At 34.6% G+C, this 15,755-nt stretch overlaps 1 protein-coding gene across 1 annotated transcript in view; it reads left to right on the top strand.

The window, feature by feature from the left end:
* The window catches only part of LOC124353140 (bifunctional glutamate/proline--tRNA ligase-like), a 127,555-nt gene extending 126,457 nt beyond the window's left edge, over positions 1 to 1,098 (top strand). Inside the window, 1 exon segment of the mRNA XM_046803001.1 lies at positions 905 to 1,098. Within this exon segment, the coding sequence (XP_046658957.1) occupies positions 905 to 1,061 (157 nt within the window). The 3' untranslated portion in view covers positions 1,062 to 1,098.
* Positions 1,099 to 15,755: the final 14,657 nt, after the last annotated feature.

Raw genomic sequence — 15,755 nt, 5'->3', positions numbered from 1 at the left:
TCTGTTTGAGACACACATAAGATATGGACTGGCTGTATGGGGAGGAACCTCAAAAACCAACATGAACAGAATTCTAATCCTCCAAAAAAAGGCAATTAGAATCCTTGCAAACCTTCATCCCCTGGAAAGCTGCAGAGAGGCCTTTCCAACCCTAAATATCTTGACTGTGACAGCTCTCTATATCCAAGAACTCGTGATGTACGTGGACGGAGAGAAAACCTTACAAGGCTTGAAGACATTCACTACTACAACACACGCAACTCAACAATGTACCAACTTCCCACTCACCACTTAACGCAGTATGAGAAGAAACCGACCTACATGGGAAGAAAGCTGAGCAACTGCCTACCAACAGAAATACGGACGAAGAAGGGAAAAGAACTGAAGACTGCACTCTGGAAACTACTCTCTCAACGGGCCATCTATACACTTCAAGAATTCTATCTGGATGTCTCAAACCATCAGACAAATCATGAATTTTGATGCTATCGATTATTATTATCACATAAATGTAATAACTTACTTTTTGACACTATCTCTGTACTTGATGTATATGAATAAAGAAACTTTTGACTTTGACTTTGACTTTGACTTGAATTAAACTTCTCAGTGATTCTAAACAATTCAAATTTTGATTAAAACATCTCCTGGTGTCAAAGGCGTTTTACTCCGTTGAAGAGTTCAAGTTGAGTTGCTGGGATGAAAATCATTGAAAACAAGAATAAAATAAAAACGCCAGTTCTGTTATACAATTGAATAGCTATAACTGCAATAGAATTAATGCAAATGTAGATAATGATGAATGTACCTGAGCTTGCATGCAATCTTGTAATTGTTGACGCAATAAAGATTATTATTATTATGTCTGTTGAATATTCACCTCATGATTTGTGTTTTGTTTCAGTGTGGAAGTGGAGGCTGGAGCTCCAGCGATGGGCGCAAAAAGTTTGTGTATTCCTTTCGACCAGCCTCGAGGAGGTGTGAAATCTGGCACCAAGTGCATCCGTACGGCCTGCACACTTCCTGCCAAGTACTTCACTCTCTTCGGTAGATCTTACTAGTGTTAGTGTCCGTGAAATAAATTATTGTTCCTAAAGAGTTGAATTGTTTATTTAATCTCCATCCCCTGGATTACCATGTTGTGTTATTTCATTTTGTTCAAGTTGCTTTTTTTAACAAATACATAATTTGAAAAGTATAAAATTTGTATTTTATGACAAAACAGAACTTTTAAACATTACAATAGTTAGTCTTCATACGTATATGGATATTAAGATTCCCATTTACTAATCACTACAAATCTGTTTCATTTAAAGTGTTAAAGTAACATTTGTCTTCTATTTGTAAATTTTCAACAGTTCTACAAAAATTATTGGCTGAACGTTAGTGAAGCCTATCACTTGAGGGGTTACAAAAACATGGATATCTCAAGAATGAACTAATAGACTTGAAGAAATTTTCATACAGCATCAGTAAATCTGCTTGTGAAAAATTTGGTGTGGTGTACTGCTACCTGGTATCTATCACTATACTGAATTAAATTTTCCCAAAATTTGATTTAAAACAACCTGACGAATTTCTAGTTTCATTTGCCGACTTTTAAATAAAAATCGTCTGCTGGTAAATTGCTCTATGCTCTTGAACCCAGCTATAGTCTATTAAAACTATACATGACTCATTCTTCTCATAACGGTCTTCACAAATATATACGATCTGTGACTGTCACTTACTTCAGGTTTTGCACATTTAAGAACACTTCTGGTATGAATAATATTTCCGGCACCTTAGTTGAGTTGATTGTATCGTTCCACTTAAGAAAATGTTTAGGTCATATCATATGTAGGTTTGAGAAGCCTTCTTTAGTCAAAGAGTACTTTCTTCCTGTGAAAGGGATGACGTGGAAAATCCAAAATTTCTGCTGTGCCTTCTATGTAATAGACCAACTTTGTTACTAAATCTTTCCACTGTAAGTCAGATTTCTGGTCATCTACTGGTTTTGCTTATCTCACTATTATCACTACTACATAAAAGTTATTGTTCTTGTTTTTAATGGAGTTAATTTGCTTAAAGTTCTATTATAATTAAGATTTTTGAAGTTATCAAAGGAAGTAAAAAATGTAATACTTTTAAAATATATATTTTACAAATGAGTATAAGAAAACGAAACATAGAATTTGCCAGTTCACTGAAGTTTGAAAAAAACAATCTGTAAATCTTAAGATCAGCGACTACCGCTCCGATCGCCGTAATTTTTTGCATACTAACACAGGTTAATGTACTTTGTTTGAAGGTTATTTTTGACGATGGAAGGATTGTGAAGGAAACAGGATTTTTCCGGACATTTGCCATCGTTCAGTGAAACAAGAAAACAGTAACACTACGTTTCGAGATCTGCAATCTGATCTCTTCTTCAGGTAAAGAACTCACCTAATACATAATTACAAACTAGGTTAAAATAAACAAATCTTACTAAAGCGTTGTGGCACGCCTAAGTCAGGAATCACAACCTACATGTTGTTTGTCAACTTCACTAACTCTAAAGACATGCACTTAATACAAAACTATACCAAACACTAATCATTAAAACTGAACTACGGAATACAGGTCACAATACGTCTTCACTCGTCTACTAACCACCTACGACTGACCAGAGGGACTAGCCAATGGTAATCGTGACGGCTGGCTAAAACAAGATGGCGGAAATACAAGGGAAGGGGGACAGGAATGGGCCCTTTCGTTATTATTGGTTCATGCGAGATGAACTTCTTAAAACCATATTGTGACTCCGCATTGGTTTATTACAAATATCCGATCCGTTTGATACTTTTGGTTTTCTCTTTAGTTAATTTTTTAGAACTGGCAACCAAAGCGGCCTAATCTCGACTGATGGTTGACTGATTGGTTGGTCTGCCAATTTATTGTATGTTGCCTCAATTAATTTCCTTTTGAAGAAATGTGGTTCCCGATGTATTATGTGGGCTTCATCCCAATTCATATGATGGTCTTCGGACCAACAATGGTGTGCAAATTTTGACTTTTCTGTGAAACCCTTTCTCGTGTTTTCTTTGTGTTCTTTCATCCTTACGTTTAGTGGTCTTTTTGTCTCGCCTATGTATTCCCTATTGCAGCTACATTTTATACTGTAAACACAGTTTTTGGAATCCTGTGTGCCATTTTTTGGTTTTGTTTTTACGAGACTTTGTCTAAGAGTGTTGTGTGTTTTAAACGCGGTTCTAATGTTGTACTTTCTACCTACTCTTCTAATTGTCTCCAATAATCCCGGCACATAAGGGATTGATATAAACGCAAATTTATCACAATTCTGTTTTTCTGACTCAGGAATGATTCTTCTGGTTCGTTTGCACTTATTAATTACTAATTGAGGGTATCCATTGCTTCTGAGATCCGATTCAATTTTCTTAAATTCTTCTTTTAGTCCATCTGTATCTGAGCACAAGCTCTTTGCTCTATTAAACGAGTAGGCTACTCCTTTGACAGATTTTTGATGGTTGGAATGATAATTTAAATATTTTCCTGTGTGTGTTATCTTTCGAAAAACAGATGTCTTAAGGACATCCCTATCTCTTAATACACACACATCCAAAAAGGGAAGCTTGTTTTGGACTTCCACTTCCATTGTGAGGCGGATGGAAGGAGAAATACTATTAATGTGATTCAAAAAATTATTTAATTCAATGTCTCCACGAGAAAAAATAACAAAGGTATCATCCACATACCTCCACTAAATCTTCGGTTTGAACTGAGCTGAAGCCAAAGCTTTTCGCTCGAATTCCTCCATAAAGATATTGGCGAAAATAGGAGACAGTGGAGAACCCATTGCCATCCCCTCATCTTGACGGTAAATTTTACCCTCTAACTCAAAATAATTGCATTGAGTGCATAGTTCTAACAGTTCCATAATTACTGGCACGGGAAGTTTAGTTCTATCCTTTAATGTTTGGTCTTCTTTGAGACGTGATTTAATAATTCCGAGAGTTTCTGGAACTGGTACATTTGTAAATAGACTTTCGACATCAAAACTTACCAGTTTGTCAGTTTCAGTCAACTTTAGGGATTTTGACTTCTCTACGAAATCCCTGGAATTTTTGATGAAAGAGTCAGTTTTTCCTACCAATGGCGTTAAGATGTCCAAGAGGACTTTAGACAATTCCCTGCAAGGTGAATCACGAGAACTAATGATGGTGCCACAACGCTTTAGTAAGATTTGTTTATTTTAACCTAGTTTGTAATTATGAGTTAGGTTAGTTCTTTACCTGAAGAAGAGATCAGATTGCAGATCTCGAAACGTAGTGTTACTGTTTTCTTGTTTCACTGAACGATGGCAAATGTCCGGAAAAATCCTGTTTCCTTCAGGTTAATGTAATTTCACCGAAAAAAATTGTCCCGATTGTCGCTAACATATAAAAACCCGTTTTTTGGCAGTACAATGTTGGCAATACAAAACACATAAATAACAAGATTTTCGACTATCAAACTAAAAACAATGGCCGACCATGGTCGTTTTGATGAGTTGACAGTAGTCACGTGACAAACAGGAAAGTTTTCGATTGGCCGGGCGGATCACGTGACCTATAGGACGGCTTCGATTGACCGCCATACGTCAACAAACAAACCCACATGGACAAGGAATAATTAGTGAAGTTGTAGACATGGCGTGCGATGGTTCTTGTCACACGCTATTCTTCGAAGCATGTTTGTTTGATGATTGGGCTTCACGTGACCTTTTGTGACCATGATTCAACCTCGTGATGACGTCATCGGATGCAGCACCATCTTTGTAAACGTAAATGAAAAATAATACTGAAATGAGCAGAATTTTGATCCAAATGAACAATGTTTTTTTTAAATTTCGAGCTAAAAATTAATTAGTTGTTATCGAGTTGAGACGAGTGCCTCCGGCCATCAGCGCAGGCTTCGGCAGCTGCCCCGCATTGATGTCAAGGAAAGAAAAAACATCCCTCGAGAGTCGAGATAGTACCTATCAGTAAAATATCAAATTCTAGAGGGGCTGATCAAAAATATAAAAAATACCATTAAGGTAAGTAAATTTTTTTTTTATTTTTATTGTTTCTAGTTTAATTTTTTTTAAATTTTTTGGAGGGGTAACGGCTCCGGCGACAATCGGGACTATTTTTTTTTTTTTTTTGTGAAATTACGTTAACCTGTGTTAGTATGCAAAGAATTACGGCGATCGGAGCGGTAGTCGCTGATCTTAAGGTTTACCAAACAATCCTTATTTTTTTTAACTAAATTGAAATCCCAATTAAAGCCATCTTATATAGCCATTGGAAAAAAATTTGTCATAGGAACATGGCCTGCACGCATAATTCTGTGTGGAAGAATTGCAGTGCCATTGTCCCCATATGGAAAAGTCAAAATGTGCTAATAATGTACAGTGCAAAACAGCATTCAGTTGCTGTAAGAACCAGTTTCAGATCGATAATAGTCGAATGTTCAATTAATATTCTCACGCATTCTCATGAGTGAAGAGGGAGAGGTAATACGATTGGTTGGAGTTCAATCAATGAGTGAATAATGTGACTTTTTAATGCCGCTTGTCAGTTATTTGTAATCCAAAGGTGTTTTCTTCATTAAAGTTATTAAGAATATTTCTATACATACTTAAGACATTTAGGCCTCTGAGGAGAGTCATTTTTGACAGGACTAGCTGTTACCCACGGCTTCGAACGCCATTTTTAGAACTGAAGTCCTCATAAAAAGCAATTATGATGTAATATGATGGGAGTCCTACAAACATTTTAAAATGTAAGTAGGCATACATCAGGTAGATATTAAGTTCATGGTAAATAGTATCAGAGTTTAACTTAATTATTACATCATGTTTGGCACGTGTAGGAGCATTTATGGTTGTAATTAATTATATACATAACGTCACAGCTGAATCTGCCTTGTCATCCTGATCAAGAAAACACAAATCTCGGATCACACAGGTCTCGGAAACTTAATTTGGTCAAAAAGCATATATTTCCAATCCTTGTCATATATTTCAGGTCTAAGATATTTTCAGTACCATAGTAGAGTTTGCCTTGTTCTGACGAAGAAAAATATATATACTTACATAGGACCGAGATGCCTACTTCTGTTAAAAAGTGCCTACTTAAGACCGTTTAAATTTACTTACCTACTATTTCACAGGTTAGCTTGCCATATTGCCTTGACTAAAATACTATATATACGTTCAATTATATAGTTCTCAGAAATCTATTTTGGTCAAAATCGTGTTGGCATACTTGAGTTTGCTAGGACTGAAAAGCCTATTACGACCTAGGGGGAAGTCCTACCTACTTCTTATGTACTTCCGGTATAAGGGGGAAATCCTTATTAAGGAAACCAGGTAGTGAAATATTTTAATTTAAATTTTTTTTTTTTATTATTTATTATTGTTGCCAATCTTTTTCTGAACAATTTGATACCAAATATATGCTAATCTAAGCACTAATTCATATTAATTTTAATTTTTTTGTGCGGGAGCGCACTGAGCTGATACACATATCAGTAGGATTTCCCATTTGTTTCCCCTAAAGTTTCCCCTACACCAACTAACAATTTACCAATTGCTGTGATGGAGCACATAAAACCAATATATAAAGACTTAGCAGACCCAAATTTATTAAAAAAATGTGTTCACGGAAAGACAAAAAACCAAAACGAGTCCTTCAATAATATGATTTGGACAAGGATTTCCAAAAACAATTTTGTTGGACTTTCCACTTTGACAATTGGAGTGCAAGATGCAATATTGTGTTACAATGATGGAGCTCTTGGGAAGATAAAAGTTCTTGATAAGTTATGTGGCCAAGCAGGAACTAATTGTGTTGTAGGACTCAAGCGGCAAGATGAACTCCGCATATTTGAAGCTGAAAAAGCCATGAAAGGTATAGAAAAAAAAGCAAAAGAAGTCAGAAAAACAGTGAAACGTAGAATACTTGAGAATGAGGAAGACCCAGATGACCCAGCCTATGGCTATGGTGCACATTAATTATGTTCAAGTAGGTAGGCCTATACACATTTGTTAGTTTTAGGGCAGAGTAAAATTAAATGTTGGTTTTCCGAAAGTTTGTTTTTTTTGTCGTTTGGTACCATTATTTTGCAAACTATTGAATCAAATTTGACCAAACTTGCACACATTCTTTGTATTATCACAATAAACAATAATAAGATGTATTATTACATGAAAATAAAAAATAAAAAAATTATAACACTTTTATGCAAAAAAAATGTTTAAAAAATGTTTTAAAATTCAAAAATCAATAAAAAAAAAGTTGTAAAAAATATATGTTTGAAAAGCCTTATTATTGTTAACAGAGCAACAAACAAAATAGTGTGAAAGTTTCATTGCAATACCTCTTTTAGTTTTTGAGAAAAGTGTACCTAAAAAAGGTAAATTTTACATGGGCGAGATTGCCACTACCTGGTCCCCTTAAGGTTATGCAACATTCCAAAATAATCGTTATTAAAGTTTTGCGTTACACTTGTTTTTTGGACTGTAGCCAGGGAAAGAATGAATCGTTGAGGCATGTTAGCCAGGGAAAGAATGAATCGTTGAGGCATGTTAGTATTCATTTGTTTTAATTTTGTTGTTCATCTGTTTTTCCATAAGCCATTGTTGAAATGTAATATCATAATGTCAAGGAAGCTCACCAGTTTAAAGTAACTTAGGAAGCAGACAAACCTGGCCTAAAAAACTGTATTTCAATCTATATAAATTAAGGCTAAAAAAAGGCTTAATAAACTGTATTTAAACTCTACAAATTGAAATAGGAATCAAACAATACTGGCATAAAAACTGTATTTGAACTGGAATCAAGCAGTGCCTTGAAGTTGTGGACGCAACAACAGCACATGTGCTCACTGCTAGTACACACAGCAGCACACCAATTACTGAAGGACCTTAATACCTTTATTTATTGGAATTTAATCAATCTGCCCCACCTCTAATCAAGATGGCAACACACAATAATTCTCTATATCAAGTTGGCACTTTAGTCTTTGCCAAAATTAAAGGTTACCCCTACTGGCCAGCACAAATAAAAGAAATTACAGAAAACAACAAAACTATGAAATACACAGTTACATTTTTTGGGGAAGACACCACCGCCATTATCAGACAAAATGACATATGCCTATACACAGAATACAAGCACATACATGGGAAACAAAAAACCAACAATTTTAAAAACAAAAAATTTAATGAAGCCCTAGTAATGGCGGAGTCTGTCTCACAGGACCTCCCTCAAACTAAACCCCATATAAACAGCAACTCTGAACTTAACCCCTTAAGCAACTCACTCCAAGAACTCGAAAAAAGTCTGACAGAATGTGACACACAGAGTAGCGAGGAAAGCTTGATAGTAGCCGCCAAAATCGGATCCGCTTTACTCCAGGAAAACAACTACTTAAAAAATGAAAATCGTAGACTCTAAGACAAACTGAATAGTCTAGAAGCCAAAGTAGAGGAGTTAGAAAACTGCGAAGGAAAGTATGACGCACATATGGAAAGGCTCCAAGAAAAGATATCCGAGCTCAAAGCACAGTTGACCAAGGAAAAACTGTATGTGGTTGAAGCACAAACTATTTTTGAGGACCATGACGGGAAACAGATCGAACTTATTAAAGACTATGAAAATAAGATTGAAGAATTAGATAGTAAAATTATGACACTGCAGCAACAGACACCTGAAAAAACTGACAGGAGGCTCAGGACTACAGGAACTCAAACATTGGCCCTTGACTATCAAACAAATAATACCTTCCCCTCAGTTCTCTTGGAAATCAGACTCTTAAAAAACAGCCATAATGCCATGGAAGAAAAGTTTAAAAGTCTGGAAGCAATAATGAACACCTCCACCCAAACCTCCATAGAAGTCACCCCTCCACCTGCAAAACAATCCTTGTCAGTGAACTCAGAGATGCTAATCCTTAAGAGGAGGCAAGACCAACTGGAGCAACAAATGTCAGCACTTCTAGACAACACTCACCTTCATCTAAACGAGTCTGGAAGAATCCTACCTACTAACTTTATAGCATCTAAATCTACTCAACAATGCAAACATAAAGATGATCCTCTAGATTCTACCCTGAATAAGTCTACCTCAGGGAACAAAAGGAAATCAGGAGTTAGACGGGACGCAAAGGGAAAGAACCTCTTTAGTGTGTCTCTCCAAGCTCAAAAATATAAAAACCACAACATGTGTAATTTAGAAGGATTTGAGATGTGTAACAATAATGCTAAAGCATCCACAGGACTGAACATTGGTAACACCTTACAGGTGTCGTCCGTTTTAGACACACACAGAGTCGCTAAAGCCTCAGTAATAAAGCCTCCGATGAATGCAAGATCACGAACTAAAGATGAGAGTATAGAAGAGTTCTACACCACAAACATTGATTACTACATTTCGATCATAACAAACAATCAATTGCCGAATGCTGATTGCATTGAGTCTAATTCATTCACGTTCAATTCCCGGCCTCCTATAAGCCAACAATCTCCATCTGAATCAGGCCAGCGGAGCCCACCACGAGCAGAAGATGAACAGGACAAATATTTTTTAGACAAGACCGGCCTCAGCAATTTCAAAATGAAAACAGCTTTACCATACCCCAATTGAACAAGGAACACTTAAAAATTCTACACCAAAACGTTGACAGGCTCAGCAACAAAATTGACATAATAACTCATCTTCTTCAACGACTTGAGCCTGATATTCTAATCCTCACTGAGCATGGTCTGAGCAATGACCAGCTGCACAATACTAACCTGACTGATTATACTTTGATTGCTGATTTCTGTCGGCAGTTTCATAAAAAAGGAGGTGTGGGTATTTTCTGCAAAAACTCACTAATAACTCTAATTGATCCAATCTCTATTGAAGTGAAGAGTGTAGAGATGGTTTGTGAAATGGCCCTTATAAGAATAAAACTTCAGGATCGGTGTCTGTACATTGCAGGTATTTATAGAAACCAAGGCAACCTAGAGGAATCCCTTGAGATTATATCCCAATGCATACAAGTGGTACCGATATGGAGGTGTCCGATAATTGTTATGGGGGACATCAACATATACTGCCTAAACGTTAACAGAGACAACATGCTGTTGGAGGATATATTGAGAAGCTGTGGTATGTTCAGAATTTCTCTTCCATCCACTCGCATAACACCTTTTTCACAATCATCAATAGATTGTGTGTGTACTAATGTAGAAGATGAAACAATAACAGTGGAAGTTTTGGATGAGGGGATCTCTAACCATACGGCACAGCTCTGTACGCTACACCACCAGCAGGTAAAACCAACAGCCCAGATGACTGAAAAACGACAATTTTCTGAAAGGAACATGAGGGACATTAAAATAAAACTACAACAAGAATCATGGGAAGATCTGATTACTGCTATAGATGCAGACACAGCCTACAATTTGTTTAGTAACACTTTGGGAATGATAATAAATTCTGCTTGCCCACTAAAAAAATCTAGAGTAAAAGGAAAAAGGAGAAATAAAATAACAGATGCTGAGGCTGAAAGACTACGTAAAGTTTTTTTACAAGCACAGATTGTATACAACACTACTGGTCAATTGATTCATAAGCAAGACACTGCCTCTAAAAAGAAAGCCTATGATTTAAGACTTAAAGAGTTAAGGCGTAAAGAAGTAACAGACAAAATTCTTCATGCAGAAAATAAGTCAAAGGCCTTATGGGCAGTAGTAAATAATGAAAGGAAAACAAAAATATCACATAGTCCGAAGGAATTAATGGATCCGGTATTAGGGAAAATTACTGACTCTACCCAGATCGCTGATTACCTAAATTCTAGGTTTGTTACAGCGGCAGACAAGGCTCTAGAGGCTAATCCAAAACCACCCCTACTTGTACCTGCTCAGAATAATGTTCCACCCTTAACACTCTTTCCTACCACTTCAGACGAAGTAATAAAGATCATATCTTCTTTAAAAACAAAATGTTCTTATGGAATTGACTTGGTATCTTCGAAGCTGCTGAAATTTTGTGTAATGGAACTGACGGATCCAATAACTCTACTGATAAACCGATCATTCGCAGAAGGGAGGTTTCCAACAAGGCTTAAATTGGCGAAGGTTATTCCCCTTTTCAAGCAGGGTAGCACCTCTGATGCTAGTAATTATCGACCAATATCGCTGATATCAACAATATCTAAAGTTTTTGAAAAGGTGGCCCTGACTCGTCTTGTTACTCACCTCCTGGAAAATAATTTACTAACTAGTCAGCAACATGGTTTTATCAAAGGACGTTCTACATCAACCGCTATAGTTAGTCTAATACAACACATTATTGATCAACTTGAAAATGGCAATACCTGTGCATCTGTTTTATTAGACTTTAGTAAAGCATTTGACAGCCTTGATCATAAACAACTCCTAACAAAACTGAAAGCTCTTGGAATTTCTGGAATTTCAGCGAGTTGGTTTGACAGCTATTTGACTGATAGACAACAACTGGTTCAGCTGGTTCATTCGGACAATGGTATGACTCGTTCGGTGAGATCTGGCCTGCTAACAAACTCGAGAGGCGTACCTCAAGGCTCTGTATTGGGGCCTGTTTTATTTGTACTTTTTACAAATGACCTGCCTAAGTATCTGCAAGAATTTGCTACCACTATTATGTACGCGGATGATACTGTGCTTTTATTAAGTAACAAGGAAACAGAGCCACTTGAAGTGTCAACGTACATAGCACTGAATGTAGCCACTCAGTACTGCCATCAGAACAGCCTGGTACTAAATGAAACAAAATCGCAACATTTAATAATGGGAAGACGAAAGCTTGAAGCGGGAACTCTACCTAACATAGATAGAGTAGAAGCTGCCAAGTATCTAGGTGTTATAATTGACACAAGTCTTAATTGGACCTCTCATGTTGACAGTCTCTGCAGGAAGCTAAGTTCTGGACTTTATGTAATCCGAAGAATAAAGACAATTAGTGATGTGCAGATGGCAAAAACTGCTTATTATGCACTTTTTGAAACACATCTTCGGTATGGTATTTTAGTTTGGGGTATATCTAGTTTGTCAAATATACAAAGAACCCTAATCTTACAAAAGAAGTGCATACGAACACTAGCTGGGTTGCAGTCTAGAGACATTTGTAGAGCTGCTTTTGTTGATCACTCAATTCTAACTGTAGTATCACTCTATATACTCAGTGTAATAACTTATGCCCATGAGAATAACTTCACCCGTGGCCGTGACGTACACCAACACAACACTCGCTATGCTGCAGACTTCGCTCTTCCCCAACACCATTCTGCTCAATTTGAAGAAAAGCCATCCTATATGGGAGCGAAGTTGTTCAACTGCCTGCCTGCTGACATCAAGTCCCAAGAAAACATTAAAGACCTGGCTGTTGAAACACCCATTCTATTCCATAAATGAATTTTTATCTTGGAGAACTTTTGACATAAACATGTAATAATATTGACACAACTAATATTTGTTCTTATAATGTGATGTTATATTTTTGACGCTAATGCCATTCTCTATGATTGTTGCAAATAAAGTACATTGTCTATTGTCTTATGTGAAAACATTCATAACTTTGTTCATTAAGGTTAGTTTTATAGCAGTATTTAATGCATTAGATGATATTAATTTGTCACTGGCACAATCTGGAGTAAAATTTATATATTAATGTTTTATTTACTATCTGCATTACACTACCAATCAAGCACTGTTTACTTATTATTGATAAAATTCAAATGTAAACAGATGTTTCAGAAAGTTTGTCAAATTATAGCTGTCAACAGCTGTTTGAATTATGAAGCGTTATTACGTTTCGTTCTTATCATAACATTCGAATGTAAACAAACTAATTTTTCAATTTGAATTCGACTTTATTTGGTGAAATGAATGTGTTATGGGTGGTAAAAAGCACTCTAAATGTTAATTCAGACCAAAAGCTATACCTGTTCCAAATTTCAGCACAATCCGTAAAGCAGTTTCAGGGTGATTCGAGGACAAACATCTAAACATTCAAACTTTCGCATTTATAATATTAGTGGGATTATAAATAAACATTTACAAGTGAGTGAACAGAAAGGAGAAATGCCATGATTGGCCTAAGCTCAACCAATCAGTGATTAATATAAATTATTTAGTGCTTACTGTAGTTCTTGTATGGAATTTGTGATTGGTTGGAACTCAAACCAATCAGTGAATTTATCGCATGTGGTAGGTTTTAAGTACATGTTTATGTCTTAAGTTTCTTTAAACCTGAGGAAGAGCTCAGATTTCAACGCGTGAAACGTAACGTTATATTTTGTAACGTATAACAATAGTAAATGTCCAAACTCCTATTATTCTTTGAAACCACCCATCTATGACAAACTTTAAACAATAAATAACTCTTCTAAATCTCTCTTAGATTTTTTAATGTTGTTATTTATAATGCAAAAAAAATTTCCAATTTTAAAATTTATGGATTTTTCAAAAGAAATGTTTAAGTATTTGAAAATGTGTTATTAGTCTCATACAACCAAAAAAGTTTAGTTTAACATTGGTTTTATGGAGTAAAACTTAATCATTACATTGACGAGACACATTTAAGTGATATTTTACAATTTTAAAACTAAAAGGCTTTATCATTAGTTTTGAATAAATTCCATGAGAATTACAGATAAAGTAGTCAGGAAAACTTGTAGGTCTTAACTGATTTCATAATTTTGTTTACTTAATATAAATTGAATTGTATAGTTATGTATTAATTATTCGGGAAACAGACAAAAAAGCCTACATCTACTTTTAAATTGTCCTTTCTTTAGTTTCCACATTTAAAATCATGTTATAAATAAAATTTAATCGTCAAAGAGGCGGGTAATTCTTTATTAAAAATCTTGATTGAAGTCCATACAAGGTTTTGACAAAGAGAAAAGTTTTAAATTTTTCCACAATTTTAGATTATGTATGTATATGTTTTCTTGTTTGGGGTTAAAAGCAAATTAAATATTATTGGCCAGAAGTAGATACTTTTCAATCTAAGTTGATTTCTGAAACCTACATATTTATTTTCTTGGTCAGCGTAACAACATAAACTTAACAGTGGAACCATAAATAATATAAGTTGAAACTCAATTGTAACAGCTGGAGTTGACACTTTTTGATAACAGCAACTTTTCAGTCATACGTATGTAGGCCTTATTTTTTCATCAGAACAAAAAGATACACTCTAACTAAGCCACTTTAAATATCTTAGACCGGCAGTAAATTAAAATAGCCTAAAATTGGTGCTTTTTGCACAAACTAAGTTTCCGAAACCTTTATATGAATACATTTTTATCGGGTTATCAGAGCAGGCAAAACCAACCTTCAGAAATATAATTGATTCAATTCAGAACTGCGTACTCTTACTTGTGCAAAATCTAAAATAGACCAGTCAAATTTTATTTAAAGTTTGGATCTCCTAACTATGGATACTGAAATAATATTTACCTTATATACATCTACTTCTGTTCAAAATATATCAGAGGGCCTACATACGTATGACTGAAAAGTTGCTGTTATCAAAAAGTGTCAACTCCAGCTGTTACAATTGAGTTTCAACTTATATTACAAAATAAATGCTTTCAATAACCAGGCTATACCTCTTGATTTTGAGAATTAGGTGCAAAGCCGTGGATAACTGCTAGTTTAATATAGAATAATAAAATTGAGCTTAATTGATACTATGTCATTATTTGAGTAAAAGTACATGCATTCGCTTAAAGAACCTAAAATCAAGGTGTAGGATAATAAATAAAAATTATCAACATAATAGTTTATTCAAACCATAGTTAAAAAATACATATGATTTCACAATTAAAGTTAAGTAAACTTATTAAATAACTAAATCACAAGGTTTGCAGAACTGAAGTTCTGCTGATGCAATTGCCAACATTTTCCCATGATAAAAAATATAATTTAGGCTTAAGTTTTTTACACTATCAGATCATATTAAAGAAAAGAAAATTATTATAAATGCTTAATGTGTCAATTGAATACAATAACAATGTTAATAAGGAATTGTTGACAAAGTGTATCATAAAAAACACAATGGTGAAAACTAAAAAAATTTGTAATTTAAGGCACTTTTTAATTTTTCATAACAATCACGAATAACAGATTTGCTCAATATAAAGTAGTATATACAAATTTGTTTTACATAATAATTAAAAAAGATGCTCTAATCAATAAAATCAATTAACTTCTACAATCAGTATAAAATAAAATTTTCCTATAATAGTACAACAAATATTTTTGGTTTTAAGATATTAAACACAAATCTCAAAGAATATTTAAACATCTGTAAACTAGGTTTGTGCAATAGGGTCTTAACATTTTAATACAGGTGAGAAATATTAATTTTAGCGCAAAACACGATTTAAGAAATTGTTTAAAGAATTTAAAACTTTTTAGAATATTTAATAATGAAAGCCAAATATAATCTTTTGTATAAGTCAATAGTAAAATATTCAGCCTTTTGGAATTTTGTTATATTTTTCATTAGTATAACTATTATTTTTAATTAATATTAATGTTATACAAAAATGTTCAGCAGTGTACAAGGTTATGTTTATCGACTATGATCAATTTTGTGTGAGTTGTCTATTTACTATTTAATTTTGTTACCCACAAAATGTTATAACCCTTGTATTTATATTTTGTCAAAGACATATTGCAATGAATTGTTATAATCAAAACATTT

Source organism: Homalodisca vitripennis, chromosome 1 (genome assembly GCF_021130785.1).
Source record: "Homalodisca vitripennis isolate AUS2020 chromosome 1, UT_GWSS_2.1, whole genome shotgun sequence".
Taxonomy (NCBI): domain Eukaryota; kingdom Metazoa; phylum Arthropoda; class Insecta; order Hemiptera; family Cicadellidae; genus Homalodisca; species Homalodisca vitripennis.
This window is presented reverse-complemented; position numbering and strand designations above follow the sequence as displayed.